Raw genomic sequence first — 16,781 nt, 5'->3', positions numbered from 1 at the left:
TGGATTTGACTCTTGGCTCATCATATTACCTGTTGTGAGATCTCAGGTAAAACAGTTTTCCTCTCAGCATCCTCATCTGTGGAGTGAACATAAGAACAACTTGTAGGGTTGCAGTGAAGAATGGAATAATCCTTTAAAAGTACTTAGCACAATGCTTGGCACAAAGTAACTGTACAAATGTTATCCATTGTTATTTCTTTAAATAGGCATTTGACTTGGGTACCCGTTTATTTATAAGATTCTCTGATAGACTAATGCCTGAAACTTTAGCTATAGAGTGTATTATAATAATTTCATTCTTTATCTTCCTTTTATGACCAGTCTGAAAATAACAATGACCAAAGTTTGAGTTCAGGGTCAACATAAGTAATAAGTGGCAAGAGTGGGATTCCAGTTTAGGTCTGTGTGACTCTAGAATCTGTGCTCTTAGCTACTATGTTATACTCTTTTTTTTTTTTTTTTTAATTTTTGTTGTCCTTTAAGTGAAAGTTTACAAATCAAGTCAGTCTCTCGTACAATAATTTATATACACCTTGCTATATACTCCTAATTGCTCTCCCACTAATGACACAGCCTGCTCCTTCTCTCCACTCTCTCTTTTCCTGTCCATTCCGCCAGCTTCTGACCCTCTGCCGTCTCATCTCCCCTCCCGATAGGAGATGCCAGCGTAGTCTCAAGTGTCTTCTTGATCCAGGAAGTTCACCAGCACCTTTTCCTGTCCCATTGTCGAGTCCAATACCTGCCTGAAGAGTTGGCTTTGGGAATGGTTCCTGTCCTGGGCTAACAGAAGGCTTGGGGGCCATGACCATCGGGGTCCTTCCAGTCTCAGTCAGACCATTAAATCTGGTCTTTTTACGAGAATTTGAGGTCTGCATCCCACTGCTCTCCTGCTTCCTCAGGGGTTCTCTGTTGTGTTCCCTGTCAGGGCAGTCATTGGTTGTAGCCAGGCACCATGTAGTTCTTCTGGTCTCAGGCTGATGTAATCACTGGGGTTTATGTGGCCCTTTCTGTCTCTTGGGCTCATAATTGCCTTGTATCCTTGGTGTTCTTCATGCTGCTTTGCTCCACATGAGTTGAGACCAATTGATGCATCTTAGATGGCTGTTTGCTAGTGTTTAAGACCCCAAACACCACTCTCCAAAGTGGGATGCAGAATGTTTTCTTAATAGATTTTATTATGCCAACTGACTTAGATGTCCCCTGAAACCATGGTCCCCAAACCCCTTCCCCTGCTACACTGGCCTTCAAAGCATTCAGTTTATTCAGGAAACTGCTTTCGGCTAAGTCCAGTTGTGCCGACCTCTCTTGTATTGGTGTGTTGTCTTTCCCGTCACCTAAAGTAGTTCTTATCTGCTATCTAATTAGTGAACACCTCCTCCCTCCCTCCTTCCCTTCCTCCCTCCCCGCTTCCTCTCGTAACCATTAAAGAGTATTTTCTTCTCTGTTTGAACTATTTCTTGAGTTCTTATAATAGTGGTCTTATATAATATTTGTCCTTTTGCAACTGACGGATTTCACTCAGCATAATGCCTTCCAGATTTCTCCATGTTATGAAATGTTTCACAGATTCATCACTGTTCTTTATCAATGCGTAGTGTTCTGTTGTGAATATACCATAATTTATTAATCCATTCATCTGTTGTTGGGCACCTTGGTTGTGTCCATCTTCTTGTTACTGCAAACGGTGCTGCAGTGAACATGGGTGCGCATATATCCGTTTGTGTAAAGGCTCTTATTTCTGTAGGATATATTCCAAGGAGTGGAATTGCTGGATCATATGGTAGTTCTATTTCTAGCTTTTTAAGGAAGCGCCGAATCGATTTCCAAAGTGGTTGTACCATTTTTTATTCCCACAAGCACTGTAAGTGTTCCAGTTTCTCCACAACCTCTCCCAACATTTTTTGTGTTTTTTGGATTAATGCCAGCCTTGTTGGAGTAAGATGGAATCTCATTGTAGTTTTGATTTGCATTTCTCTAATGGCTAATGATCCTGAGTATTTCCTCATATATCTGTCAGCTACCTGAATGTCATCTTTAGTGAAGTGTCTGTTCATAGCTTTGCTCATTTTTTAAATAGGTTGTTTGCCTTTTTGTAGTTGAGTTTTTGCAGTATCTTGTAGATTTTAGAGATCAGGAGCTGACTGGAAATGTCATAGCTAAAAACTTTTTCCCAGTCTATAGGTAACCCTTTTACTCGTCTGGTGAAGTCTTTGGATGAACATAGGTGTTTTGATTTTTAGGAGCTCCCAGTTATCTAGTTTTTCTTCTGCATTGTTAATAATGTTTTGTATACTGCTTATGCCAGTATTAGGGCTCCTAACATTGTCCCTATTTTTTCTTCCATGATCTTTATCATTTTGGATTTTATATTTAGGTCTTTGATCCATTTTGAGTTAGCTTTTGTGCATGGTGTGAGGTAAGGGTCTTGTTTCATTTTTTTGCAGATGGATATCCAGTTATGCCAGCACCATTTGTTAAAAAGACTGTTTTTTCCCCATTTAACTGGTTTGAAGCCTGTGTCAAGTATCAACTGCTCATATGTGGATGGACTTATGTCTGGATTCTCAATTCTGTTCCGTTGGTCCATGTATCTGTTGTTGTACCAGTACCAGGCTGTTTTGACTACTGTGGTGGTATAATAGGTTCTAAAATCAGGTAGAGAAGGCCTCTCACTTTGTTCTTCTTTTTCAGTAATGCTTTACTTATCTGGGGCCTCTTTCCCTTCCTTATGAAGTTGGTGATTTGTTTCTCCATCTCATTAAAGAATGTCTTTGGAATTTGGATTGAAATTGCATTAAATGTATAGATCACTTTTGGTAGAATAGACATTTTTATAATGTTAAGTCTTCTGTCCACGAGCAAGGTATGTTTTTCCACTTATGTAGGTCTCTTTTAGTTCCTTGCAGAAGTGTATTGTAGTTTTTTTTTTTTGTATAAGTCTTTTACATCTTTGATAAGATTTATTCCTAAGGATTTTATCTTCTTGGGGGCTATTGTAAATGGTATTGATTTGGTGATTTCCTCTCTGATGTTCTTTTTGCTGGTGCAGAAGAATCCAAGTGATTTTTGTATGATTACTTTGTATCCTGATACTCTGCCGAACTATTAGTTTCAGTAGTTTTCTTGAGAATTTCTTAGGGTTTTTTGTGTATAAGATCATATCGTCTGCAAATAGAGATACTTTTACTTCTTCCTGGCCAATCTGGATGCCCGTTTTCTTTATCTAGCCTAATTGCTCTGGCTAGGACCTCCAGCACAATTTTGAATAAGAGGGGTGATAAAGGGCATCCTTGTCTGGTTCCCGATCTCAAGGGGAATGCTTCCAGACTCTGTCCATCTAGGATGATGTTGGCTATTGGCTTTGTATAAATGCCCTTTATTATGTTGAGGAATTTTCCTTCTATGCCTATTTTTTTGAGAGTTTTTATCATGAATGAGTATCGAACTTTGTCAAATGCCTTTTTTGCATCATTTGATAAAATCATGTGATTCTTTTATTTATATGATGGATTACATTAATTGTTTTTCTAATGTTGAACCATCCCTGCATACCTGGTATGAATCCCACTTGGTCATGGTGAATTATTTTTTTGAAATGTTGAATTCTATTGGCTATAATTTTGTTGAGGGTTTTTGCATCTAAGTTCATGAGGGGTATACCAAACCAAATACCCGTTAACGTCGAGTCAATTCCAACTCATAGCGACCCTATAGGACAGAATAGAACTGCCCCATAGAGTTTCCAAGGAGCACCTGGTGGGTTTGAACTGTCGACCTTTTGGTTAGCAGCCATAGCACTTAACCACTATGCCACCAGGGTTTCCATGAGGAATATAGGTATGTAATTTTCTTTTTTTTTTTTTTGTGGTGTCTTTATTGGTTTTTGGTGTCAGGGATATGCTGGCTTCATAGAATGAGCTTGGGAGTATTCCCTCCTTTTCTGTGCTCTGAAATACCTTTGGTAGTGGTGTTAACTCTTAATGTTTGGTTGAACTCTGCGGTGAAGCTGTTTGGGCCGGGGCTTTTTTTGGTTGGGAGTTTTTTGATTACCTTTTCAATCTCTCCTTTTGTTATGGGTCTATTTAGTTGTTCTACCTCTGTTTGTGTTAGTTTAGGTACATAGTGTGTTTCTAGGAATTCATTCGTTTCTTCTAGGTTTTTGTATTTGTTAGAGTAGAATTTTTTTATAGTTATCTGATATTCTTTTAGTTTTAGTTGGGTCTGTCGTAATATCGCCCATCTCATTTCTTATTCCGGTTATTTGCTTCCTCTCTTGTTTTTCTTTTGTCAGTTTGCCAGTGGTTTATCAATTTTGTTAATTTTTTCAAAGAACCAGCTTTTGGCCTTGTTAATTCTTTCAGTTGTTTTTCTGTTTTCTATTTCATTTAACTCTGCTCTGATTTTCATTACTTGCATTCTTCTGGTAGCTGACAGTTTCATTTTTTGCTCTCTTTCTGTTTATTCAAGTCATAGGAATAATTCCTTGACTTTGGCCCTTTCTTTTTGTATGTGTGCATTTATTCATGTAAATTGACCTCTGAGCGCTGCTTTTGCTGTGTCCCAAAGGTTCTGATAGGAAGTGTTTTCATTCTCATTGGATTCTCTGAATTTCTTTATTCCATCCTTAATGTCTTCTATAACCCAGTGTTTTTTGAGCAGGGTATTGTTCAGTTTCCAAGTTTCCCTGTTATTGATTTCCACTTTTATGGCCTTACGGTCAGAGAAGATGCTTTCTACTATTTCAGTGTTTTGGATTCTGCTAAGGCTTGCTTTGTGACCTAATATGTGGTCTATTCTAGAGAATGTTCCATGTGCACTAGAAAAGAAAGTATACTTGGCTGCTGTTGGGTGAAATGTTCTGTATATATGTATGAGGTCAAGTTGATTGATTGTGGCATTTAGATCTTCCGTGTCTTTATCGAGCATCTTTCTCGATGTCCTGTCTTTCACCGAAAATGGTGTGTTGAAGTCTCCTACTATTATGGTGGAGCTGTTTATCTCACTTTACAGTGCTGATAGAGTTTGTTTTATGTATCTTGTAGCCCTGTTATTGGGTGCATAGATATTTAATATGGTTATAGCCTTCTGGTATATTGTCCCTTTAATCATTACATAGTGTCCTTCCTTTTCCTTTCTGATGGGTTTAACTTTAAAGTCTATTTTGTCAGAAATTAGTGTTGCCACTCCTGCTCTTTTTTGATTGTTGTTTGCTTCATATATTTTTTTCCATCCTTTGAGTTTTTGTTTGTTTGTGTCTCTAACTCTAAGATGTGTTCTTGTAGGCAGCATATAAAAGCATATAGATGGATCATTTTTTAAAATCCGTTCTGCCACTTTCTGTCTCTTTATTGGTGCATTTAGTCCTTTTACATTCAGGGTAATTTAGTGCTGTCATTTCGATGTCTTTTTTCTGTGCATTGTTTTACAGTTTTTTTCCCATTTAATTTTTTGTTCTGAGTTGTTATCTTTATATGTTGTCCCTTCCTTATATTCATTGTTGTTGATTTTGTTTCTACTGAGTCTCTATTTTTTTGTTGTATTTTATTTTAATGTGTAGATAGTTTGTCTCCTTTGTGGTTACCTTAATATTTACCCTTATTTTTCTAAATTTAAACCTAACTTCTATTTCTTTGTATCGCTTTGTGTTTCTTTCCGTGTGAAAGATCTGTAACTACGTTTCTAAGTCTCTCTTTATTATTTTAATGTTGTTTTCTTTTACATAATAACATTGCTGTGTCTGTGTTTTGAGCATTTTTTTAATCTTGATTTGTTTTTGTGATTTCTGTGTTTGGGTTGACATCTCATTGCTCTGTCCCTTGTTCTAGTCTTGGGTTGATACCTGATATTATTGATTTTCTAACCAAGGAACTCCCTTTAGTATTTTTCATAGTTTGGGTTTGGTTTTTATGAATTCCCTAAACTTCTGTTTATCTGGAAGTGTCCTAATTTCACCTTCATATTTGAGAGACAGTTTTGCTGGATATATGATTCTTGGCTGGTAATTTTTTTCCATCAGTGCTTTGTATAAGTCATCCTTTCTTGCCTACATGGTTTCTGCCCAGTAGTCTGAGCTTATTCTTATTGGCTCTCCTTTATAGGTGACTTTTCATTTATCCTTAGCTGCTCTTAAAATTCTCTCTTTATCTTTGGTTTTGGCAAGTTTGATTATTATATGTCTTGGTGACTTTCTTTTAAAATCTACCTCATGTGGAGTTCGATGATCATCTTGGATGGATATTGTCTCATCTTTCAGGATATCAGGGACGTTTGCTGCCAACAAATCTTCAGCAATTCTCCGTGTGTTTTCTGTTATCCCTCCCTGTTCTGGTACTCCAGTCCCTCGTGGGTTATTTCTCTTGATAGAGTCCCACATGATTCTTAAGTTTTCTTCATTTTTTAAAATTCTTTTATCTGATTTTTCTTCAAATACATTGGTGCCAGGTGCTTTATCTTCAAGTTCACAAATTCTGCCTTCCACTTAACTCTGCTCCTCTGACTTTCTGTTGCTGTTTGTCTGTGGAGTTTTCCAGTTTATTAAATTTTTCGTTATGTTCCTGAATAACTTTTTTAATTTCTTCAGCTGATTTATCTGTTTGTTCCTTGGCTTGTTCTGTGTATTGCCTGATTTCTTTCGTGATGTCTTGAAGGGTTCTGTATATTAATCTTTTGTATTCTGCATCCGGTAATTCCAGGAAGCCACTTTCATCTAGAAGATCCCTTGATTCTTTTGTTTTGAGAGCTTGTTGAGGCGATCATGGTCTGTTTCTTTACGTGAGTTGATATTGATTGTTGTCTCCGAGCCATCTGTAAGTTATTGTGTTAGTTTATTTTGTTTGTTTACTGTGTCATAGCTTCTTGCTTTGTTTTGTTTTGATATGCCCAAATGGGTTGGTTGAGTGATCTGGCTTGATTATTTTCACCTTTGGAGCTCTGACATCTTGTCCCCAGATGGCTAGAGCTGTTATCAGGTATATCAGCCTAGGAGTCCATTCACTTTTCTTGTATGAATTTAGCTTAGGTGTCCAGGTAGCTAATCATCGAGTGTGTAGTACAGGCTCTGTACTACAGTCTTAGAGGGGTAGGGGTGATGGGTGTAGGTACCCTTATCTGGCTGCAGTAGGGGGTCATGCTCCGAACATGGCAGGGGGCTGGGAATCATCCTACACTTGTCTCTGAGGAAAGCGTGTCCCTCTTCCCCAGAGCGTACAGGTGGGTGGGTTTTGTAGACGGACCATGGGCACCCAGTGTTTTTGGTTGTAAGGACTGGGAGGTACCAGTTATCCTTGGATCCCTTTCACGGGTGGCTGGGTGACCTGAGTGGAGTTACTAGTCCTTAGGCCCCTGATGTGGGTAGGCAACGACCCTGTTTAATAGGCAAAGCGGTGTCAAACACCCACCCCTCCACCACACAACTGAAACAGTTGTAGTCTGACAACAAGGGCATATTCTCCTGAAACAGGCCCACACAGGTCCATTCAGGGGGAAAGGTACTCAAAGTCCACAGACTGTTTATGGCTGGACAGGAGCCACATCTGTCCTGAGCTCCTCCGGTTAGTGGAGCTGGCAAATCGTCTTTTCCCCCAGTTGAGAGTTTATTCCTTCTCCAAGGCCAGAGGTTGCTCAACAGGGTCTGTCTCATGCCCAGGGAAATCAACAGCTGCTGAAGCTGGCTTGGGGGTGGGGGCATGGTAAAATATATGGAAGTATTTAGCTTTTGCCGAGAGTGCTGTTCTTTTTTGGTTCCGGAGGTGTGAGTAGGCTGTGTGGCTGGCTGCTTCTCCCTGTGGAAACTGCAGCCAAACACTAGTACCAGCCCACCACAGCCGCTCCCAGGAATGGTGCCCAAGGGCTCCTGGTGATTCAGGTCCGGTAACTCCTCTCCACTTCTGAACTGCCTCTTCCTCCCCCTACTGCTCAGTTCATTTTCAAACTTTGCCTTTGATGTTCAGGGCTCCTAGCTTGTCATAAATATACTCATTTCACTTGTTTTTTCTGGTCCTTGTTCTAAGACGGCTTGCTGGAAGCTTCTGTCTATTCCTCCCTCTTGGCCCTGCCTCTATGTTATAGTCTTTACATGTTGAATGTTTGTGTCTTGTGTCCTAGGAATATTGTTAAGTTTATATTGCATCAATTTGTTTATCGTAAGATTAATGTTCCCTATGAAGTTAACAGGTTTGGTTTTAGTTTCTACCTTTTTCTATCTAAGGTGCTTCCTGGCCGTTGGTCTTGAATGTGCGTATCATTGATAAAATGTGTGTCACTGAATCAGCAGTAAACTGTCAACACTAATAGAGAAGTAGCCAAATACGGGTCTTGGCTTTAGCCAGTGGTCTAACAGGGATAGCTAACATTTGTTGAGTGTTTATAATATGCCACGCATTGCGATATGTTGTTTTTCCACTAACTGTGTCATTTACTCATACTAATATTTATCCCAATTTTACTCATGAGAAAACTGGCCCCAAATCAGCTGGTCATTTGTAAGAAATCAACTCAAACTCTGCTGTGGTCTGTTTAATGCCAGTGCCTAGAGGACTATTCAAACACATCTTCTATTATAGTAAATGTTGTCTTATTCACAAATGCTTGGGGAAAGGGGTGTTTGAATTAATTGAGTTACTAAATAGTCCCTTTATATTAACACTTTTCAGAGATTTAGTCCTCTAAAATTCTTAACTCACAGACTGTTTGAGAAGCTTATTGGTTTGGAATTCTGTGTTGAATCTTTATTAGGTGATTGGGTTGCTAGGCTAACTTTTGAAAACAATCAAAATGTAAAAATGAAAAACAGAAGAAAATATAAGAAAAAAGCAGTAAAATGGAAGAATGCTATCTCAGACATTAACAGTTGAGTAACAGTAGGTTTAATTAGAAGATTTCAAGAGAGACTGTAATAGAAATTCTAAAGAAGACTAGCATTGATTCGAGTGGATCCACTGTCAACACCCACGGAAGCAGCAGTCAGGAAATCAAGTGATGCATTGGGCAAATCTGCAAAAGACATCTTTAAGTTGTTAAAAAGCAAAGATGTCACATTAAGGATTAAGGTGTTCCTGACCCAAGTCATCGTGTTGTCAGTCGCCTTGTATGTACACAAAAGCTGACAATAAATAAGGAAGATCGAAGAAGAATTGACACCTTTGAATTATGGTGTTGTGGATGAATATTGAATATACCATGGACTACCAAAAGAATTAACAAATCTGTCTTGGAAGAAGTATAGCCAAATGCCCATTGGAGGCAAGGATGGTAAGACGCTTGCCTTACATACTTCGGGCATGTTGTCAGGAGTGATCAGTCCCTGAAGAAGGATATCATGCTTGGTAAAGTAGAAGGTCAGCAAAAAAGAGGAAGACCCTCAACAAGATGGATTGACACAGTGGCCGCAACAGTGGGCTCAAGCATAACAATGATTATGAGGATGGCACAGGACTGGGCAGTGTTTCATTCCGTAGTACATAGGGTTGCTGAGTTGGAACCGACTTGATCATGCCTATCAACAACAGCATTGATTCTTTCCTAATTCTACTTCTGACTTTATCAGTTTCTTCCCATTAGGGAGATCTAGCATCATTGATACATTGTATCAGCTACCAATAAAGCTGTATTTTGACTGATTAAGATGGGGGACCTGTATGAAAACTATTTTTCCTTGGGTAACTGAAAGAGAATTAAAGGAAGAAGATGGTTAAAAAAGCTGTATGTTTTGAGTCGTATAAAGTAAGCTGCGAATGATATCCAAGAGCGGCAGAGGGGGAACGGCTTCCTGTATTGGTGCCGTTCTCCGTTATTGCCTATAACAAGACGAAGGATGAGGTGAAATGAGAGAGCATATAGATTAGTGTAAATTCATCACATGTGAAGATGCATACAAATTAAGTTTTTGTATAAACAAGTACTCCCTAGCATACAACTTTTCTGTCAAAAAAAATTTCAAGATTTTGTAGTGTGCTTCAGGGTTATCATTATGAATAGCATTTGGAATTTGTAAGCATTTTAACTTTTATTTGCATTCGTGCTAAATAAGAAAGTACTATTTGGGGGACAACATTTTATACACAGTTATTTACTTCTGATACCACTGTGCAAAGATGGGGGTTTTGTTTTCCTTAGATGAGTGGCTTCTCATATTGTTATATTTTTTAAAAAAAACTTAAATTTATTAATCATGAGGAAACTGACTTTTAGATATAAAAATGTGTTATATTGGTTCTAAATTTTCATGGTATTAGTTTTTAGTTATTTCTATTTGTGGACTCTGATGACACTCAAATATTATTACTTTGATATATATGTATATCTTGATTAAAACTTGTTGTATAATTCTTTTACTAGGAAGTGGCCGTTTTTGTCTTTGATAAAAAGCTGATTGACAAATACCAAAAATTTGAAAAAGATCAAATCATTGATTCTCTAAAACGAGGAGTCCAACAGTTAACTCGGCTACGACACCCTAGACTTCTTACTGTCCAGCATCCTTTAGAGGAATCCAGGTAAATTTTTATAAAACTTCCATAGGAGACTTCTTAAACAATTTAAATTAACTTATTATTTTAAATCTGTCTATATAGTATACTATCTGAAAATTTCATATAAACTAAGTGTTGAGTTCTTATGGAAAATTAGTTATTTCCCTAAAATTTATTTTTATTGTCTGTGTATATGTTTTTTTTTTTATTGTACTTCAAAAGAAGGTTTACAGAACAAAGTAGTTTCTCATCAGACAGCTAGTACACACATTGTTGTATGACATTGGGTAACGACCCCACGACATGTCAACACTCTTCCTTCTCAATCCTGGGTTCTCTCTTGTGTATGTGTTTTTCATTGAAATATTAATAAAGGCATTTTTCACATGACTTCACATCATATGATTCTGTATCATATGCTTAGTACTATGATAGTCAAAGTAAAAGATGCAAGAGAATTATAGAACACAGTCCCTGCCTAAAAGTCCTTGCTAATTTGTTGGAATTAGCCGTTCATGCTAATTTGCTAGAATTTCTTGTTTCCTTTTCATTGATTGGTTCAATATTTGGAGGCTTTTTGGTTATGAGTGTACCAAGCACTAGTCTAAATATTTAACCTTCTACTGTGCCCAGCATGTCAGTCAGTAGCCCCCAGCTACTCCATCTATTTTTCCCCAGGTATGAGTCATGATAATGTTGCTGAGAATGACAAGAAAATGAAATTTATTTTGTGTAATCATAACTGGACCGTCAACCCTGCAGTGCTTTTAATTAGTCCTTTAGACACCCTACATTTATTTACAAACCTTTCTACATTACTTATGTTTCAAAATTTATTCCTTTCTTCCTTAGCATATTGTATTAAACTCAGAAAGCAAAACCATTGCTGCTGATTCGGTTCTGACTCGTAGGGACACCATAGGACAGAGTAGAACTGCCCCACGGTGTTTCCAAAGCTGTAAATCTTTACAAAACCAGACCGCCACATCTTTCTCCTGCTGATCTGCTGGTGGGTTCGGACAGCTGACCTTTTGGTTAGCAGCTGTAGCTCTTAACCACTGCATCACCATGGCTCCCATATTATATTAAAACCCTCTCTTAACTGAGACAATCTTAATCAATGGTTTGGAAATTGTTCTTTGGACCCTAGGATTTTAAAGATAGGGAAGGACTGGGCAGATGATAGATGGAGGACACAGCTGGCAGGCTTCCAGACTTCCCATCTCCCTTCAACCAGGACAATTTTGCTTTTATCTATTTTATATATTGAGTTTCTGCAGAATTCTTAATTTTGGAATCTTCAGCAACCCACCCTCACTTCACCACCCCCCAAAACACAAGATCTTTTTTTTAATCTAAAAGAGAAAAACTTATTTAACATCTACCTTGTGAAAAACTGTTAAATGTTTTATATTTGCTTAAGTCATTTAATTCTCACGATTCCATAGGAAAACTGAGGATCAGAGACATTACTTAAGCCATCTGGTTAGAAGTGGCAGAGCTGGGGTTCAGTCCCAGTCAACCAGATTCCTGAGGCCATGTGTGTTTTCACTGTACTGTGCTCTGCCTACCCAGAAATATACTCATATACCTTTATCATAAAAATATTTTATTACCTTTTTTTTTTCACGGATATACAGACCACTGTATTTGCTGTCTCTTATGTAACGCTTACTATTGTGAACCCTGTATTCCAAAGGGGGCTAAAGTTTTGTGTGCCACACTTGTTCTGAGCTTTCCTGATCCTGTATTTGTTTATGCAGTTTTCTCTGGAGTGTTTCTGCCTGTTTGAATCCTACCCGTCCTTGTTATTTTGACTTGTATCTACATGTCCTCTATCTCATAATCACATTTTAAGTCTCCTGAGGGAAGAGTGACCAGTGTGTTATTCTTTTCTCTGTCCCTGCAACTTCTTTTATAGTCATTTCAAATATTAAAGGGCTGGGGATTTATTGGCAATTATAAAGAGAGACAATTTAAAAGTTACTTTAAGGCATCTTCATTGTTAGGTTATAAAAATTGTAGTAGCATTGATACTGATACATTGGTACTGAAGCTTGGTCTTGAACGTCAAGTAGCTAAAGCAAAAGAAAGAAATGATGAAGTAAAAGAGCTGAACAGAAGATTTCAAAGGGCAGCTCAAGAAGACAAAATAAAGTATTATAAAGACATGTGCAAAGACCTGGAGATAGAAAACCAAAAGGGAGGAATGTGCTCAGCATTTCTGAATCTGAAAGAATTGAAGAAAAAATTAAAGCCCCAAGTTGCAATATTGAAGAATTCTACTAGGGAAAATACTGAATGAAGCAGGAAGCGTCAAAAGAAGATGGAAGGAATACACAGAGTCACTATACCAAAAAGAATTTGTCAGTGTTCAACCATTTCAGAAGGTAGCTTAGGATCAGGAACCAGTGGTACTGAAGGAAGAGGTCCAAATGAGCAGAAGGCATTGGTGAAAAACAAGGCTGCGGCAATGGAACGAATGGAATACCAATTGAGATGTTTCAACAAATGGTTGCAGCACTGGAAGTGCACCCTTGCCTATGCCAAGAAATTAGGAAGACAGCTACCTGGCCAACTGACTGGAAGAGATCCATATTTATGCCTGTTCCCAAGAAAGGTGATCCAAGACAGTGTGGAAATTATCAAACAATGTCATTAATATCACATGCAAGTAAAATTTTGCTGAAAATCATTCAAAAGTGGCTGCAGCAGTATATCAACAGGGAACTGCCAGAATTTCAAGCCAGATTCAGAAGAGGATGGAGGACCAGGGATATCATAGCTGATGTCAGATTGATCCTGGCTGAAAGCAGAGAATACCAGAAAGATGTTTACCAGTGTTTTATTAACTATGCAAAGACATTTGACTGTGTGAATTATAACCTGTTATGGATAACATTGCAAAGAATGAGAATTCCTGAACACTTAATTTGTTAATGAGGAACCTGTACATGGATCCAGAGGCAATTGTTTGAATATAACAAGGGGATACTGCATGGTTTAAAGTCAGGAAAGGTGTGTTTCAGGGCTGTATCCTTTCACCATACTTATTCAATTTGTATGTTGAGCAGGTAGGTAGTCCAAGAATCTGGACTATATGAAGAAGAATGGGGCATCAGGATTGGAGGAAGACACATTAACAACCTGCATTATGCAGATGACTCAACCTTGCTTGCTGATAGTGAAGAGAACTTGAAGCACTTACTAATGAAGACCAAAGAGCACAGCCTTCAGAATGAATTATACCTCAACTTAAAGTAAACAAAAATCCTCACAAGTGACCTATAAATGAAAATGGAGAAAAGATTGAAATTGTCAAGGATTTCATTTTGGATTCACAATCAGCACCCATGGGAGTGGCAGTCAGGAAATCAAAAGACGCATTGCATTGGGCAAATCTGCTGCAAAAGACCTCTTTAAAGCATTAAAAAACAAAGATGTAACCTTGAAGACTAAGGTGCACCTGACCCAAGCCATGGTGTTTCCACTTGCCTCATATGCATGTGAAAGCTGGTTGATGAATAAGGAAGACCAAAGAAGAATTGATGACTTCGAATTGTGGTGTTGGCAAAGAATACTGAATATACCATGGACTGCTAAAAGAAGGAACACATCTGTCTTGAAAGACGTACAACCAGAATGCTCCTTAGAAGAAGGATGGTGAGACCACGTCTCACATACTTTGGACATGTTGTCAGGAGGGATCAGTTCCTGGAGAAGGACATCATGCTGGGTAAAGTAGAGGGTCAGAAAAAGAGGAAGATCCTAGATGAGATTGATTGACACTGGCTGTTACAATGAGCTCAAGCATAACAGCGATTGTGAGGATGGTGCAAGACCAGGCAGTGTTTCGTTCTGTTGTATGTAGTATTGCTATGAGTCGGAACCAACTTGATGGCACCTAACAACAACAACAATTGATAGAAATGAGGATGCCAACAAAACCAAACCCACTGCCGTCAAGTCGAGGATAGTTAGGGACATTTTAGGTAAAGAAAAAGATAATTTCCAAATTTTAATGAATTAATAACATTGAGATGGCATTGAAATGATCCAAAAGAAATGTCCTGTCGACAGAGTAATCCAGATGAAAGTTAATAACTGGTGATGTATATGGGAGTGAGGTACATAGAGGCAGTAGTTAAAACTATGAAAAAAGTGAACTTTCAAGAGCCTGAGTTAAAAGAGCAGATCACTGAGGACAAAACTTTGAACTGCAAAGGAGAAAAAAGATCAAGGAAGGAAATAGGAGGGTCATTGTCTTATGGCAGGAGAAAAGTTGGCGGCGTTTCATGGAAGCCAGAGAAGGGAAGAAAGGAACCACTAACACCGAGGACCGCAGAATAAGAGAAAATAAGGACTGAGAAGAGTCCATTACATGTGACTAGTGAGAGGGTGTTAGTGATATTCAGTAATTTCAACTGGATGATTGTTTGGAACTTAGGAAATAGATATAGAGAAACCTAGCAAAGAAGACAATTACTTGATTAAAATTCCATAGGAAAACTTTGAAGGAAAGTTTAGTAGATAGTTGAGGAATCAGTAATATGCTGAGGTGAGGTTTAGGGCAAATGAATTATTCATGTTGGATAAACTGTACATTTTTTTTAAGTAGAAGGTAGATAATAGGTGAGCTGTGGATAAAACGGGCTGTGAAATAAGGAGTTAAATAAATGGGCTATGAAGGAATGTTCTTGAGCACAGGGAAAAAGAGCAATATACTATGTGACTTTACACTGAGTTTATAAAGGGTTTGGATTTTCTGTTTTTTTCTTCAACTGTTTTCTATGACATAAGTAAAAAGAAATCTGTGATGGTTATAACAGGTTTAAGGGTTTACTCAGTAAAACATAGTGAAGATGATAGTTATTGATTGAGGTAGTTGGGGGAGAGAAAGGAATCAGGTATAATCAGGACTGAACGTAGTTGAATTTGTTGGATAGAGATACTGGGAAGCTTGATGGAGTTAGTAAAAGGGTAGGAAGTAAATCTAGTGGCTGTGGTTGGAGAGATGGTCCTTGAGAGGGTAGAGCCCTGCTGATATGTGACTGTTTGTAATGATAATGGAAAGGAATAGCATGAAAGAACATAAGGCCTAGGAGCTTTGATGCACAATAATATGGAGCCATAATCATCAGCGACCAAGTATGATTTGTGAGTCAAGACGAAGGAAAAAACCAAGAGGCTTGCTAATATAAATGAGCACTGGGAATCATAGGAAACTGTAGAAAAAACTTTTGAGCAGTTTTCCTTCAGTACAATTTACAAACATGTGTCTGATGTCCACTGTGTCACTGTGTTAAGAACTGAGTGCCGGAGTAAAGATGATCAAGATACCATCCTTGACGACTGAGCAAGCAGGACATTGTGACTCTCTCTCCTCTTCAGCAGCTTTGTCTCTATCTCATATCTCAAGCTTCTGCATATGCTTTCATTTGAACAGTGGATTCAAAGTGAAGGAAAAGTTATTCAGGTGTTACAGACAGATAATACCTTAAAGGACGTAATAGCCGCTAAGCATATACTATCCAGCACAGAGGCTTGGTGTAGCTTCGTTTGTTACCTCACTACTGTGTAGCGCTTCATTGCCAGAGTCAAAAATCCAAGGCCTAAAATGTTAAGAGTTGAGCCTCAAATACTACATTAATGATAATTAAGCAAGTATTTATTGAGCTTACATGCTAGCACTGTGGTATGTTCTTTACGTGCATTATCTCATTTGATCTTCACACTGACCCTGCAAAATGGGTCTATTACGACCATTTTACAAACGGGCAAATGAGACTCAGAGAGGGATGCCGGGACGTGAAGTCAAGTATCTGCCTTCAAAGCCTGAGTTCTTGATCAGTACTCTGTAAGGCTTTTTAAATGTCACTTTCTCTTGTTTTCTGAATTTGTAAACCTTATGCAACAAAGAGCAGTAATTTAAAAATTTTCAAAACCATAACACCTTTCAAAATGATATATAAAATAGATTGGAGCAAAATTGCTCTGATTGAAGTGGCAGGAGCATCTGTGATTAATTTGCAGGTTTCTTTGAGCATATTCTAAAATTCATAGCGTTAGAAGTGGGGATAATATCACAGGCATAACGTAACATTATTTTTAATTACTGTATCTTTTTTTTTTTTTTACACAAATAATGTATGCCTTCTACATTTGCCAATCATGCCCTCCCCCCATGAGCTGTTTTTGTAAGTTCGCTATGCTAATTTTTTTTTTTTTTACAGCAACATATTAAAAAAAAAAATGGCATAGTGGCACTTACAAAAATACCTCACAAGAGGTGGGTGTGATTGGCAAACAAAC

At 38.1% G+C, this 16,781-nt stretch overlaps 1 protein-coding gene across 2 annotated transcripts in view; it reads left to right on the top strand.

Annotated features, from left to right (window-relative positions):
- The window catches only part of SCYL2 (SCY1 like pseudokinase 2), a 90,276-nt gene that overhangs the window by 27,530 nt on the left and 45,965 nt on the right, over window positions 1-16,781 (top strand). For both annotated transcript variants that reach the window (XM_010599607.3, XM_003405287.4), the window contains exon 3: window positions 10,336-10,493. In XM_010599607.3, coding sequence (XP_010597909.1) covers window positions 10,336-10,493 — 158 coding nt within the window. The remainder of the gene's footprint in view (window positions 1-10,335; window positions 10,494-16,781) is intronic.

This window comes from Loxodonta africana, chromosome 4 (genome assembly GCF_030014295.1).
Source record: "Loxodonta africana isolate mLoxAfr1 chromosome 4, mLoxAfr1.hap2, whole genome shotgun sequence".
Lineage (NCBI taxonomy): Eukaryota > Metazoa > Chordata > Mammalia > Proboscidea > Elephantidae > Loxodonta > Loxodonta africana.
Note: the sequence above shows the minus strand (reverse complement) of the source record. Positions and strands in the feature narration are given on the sequence as shown.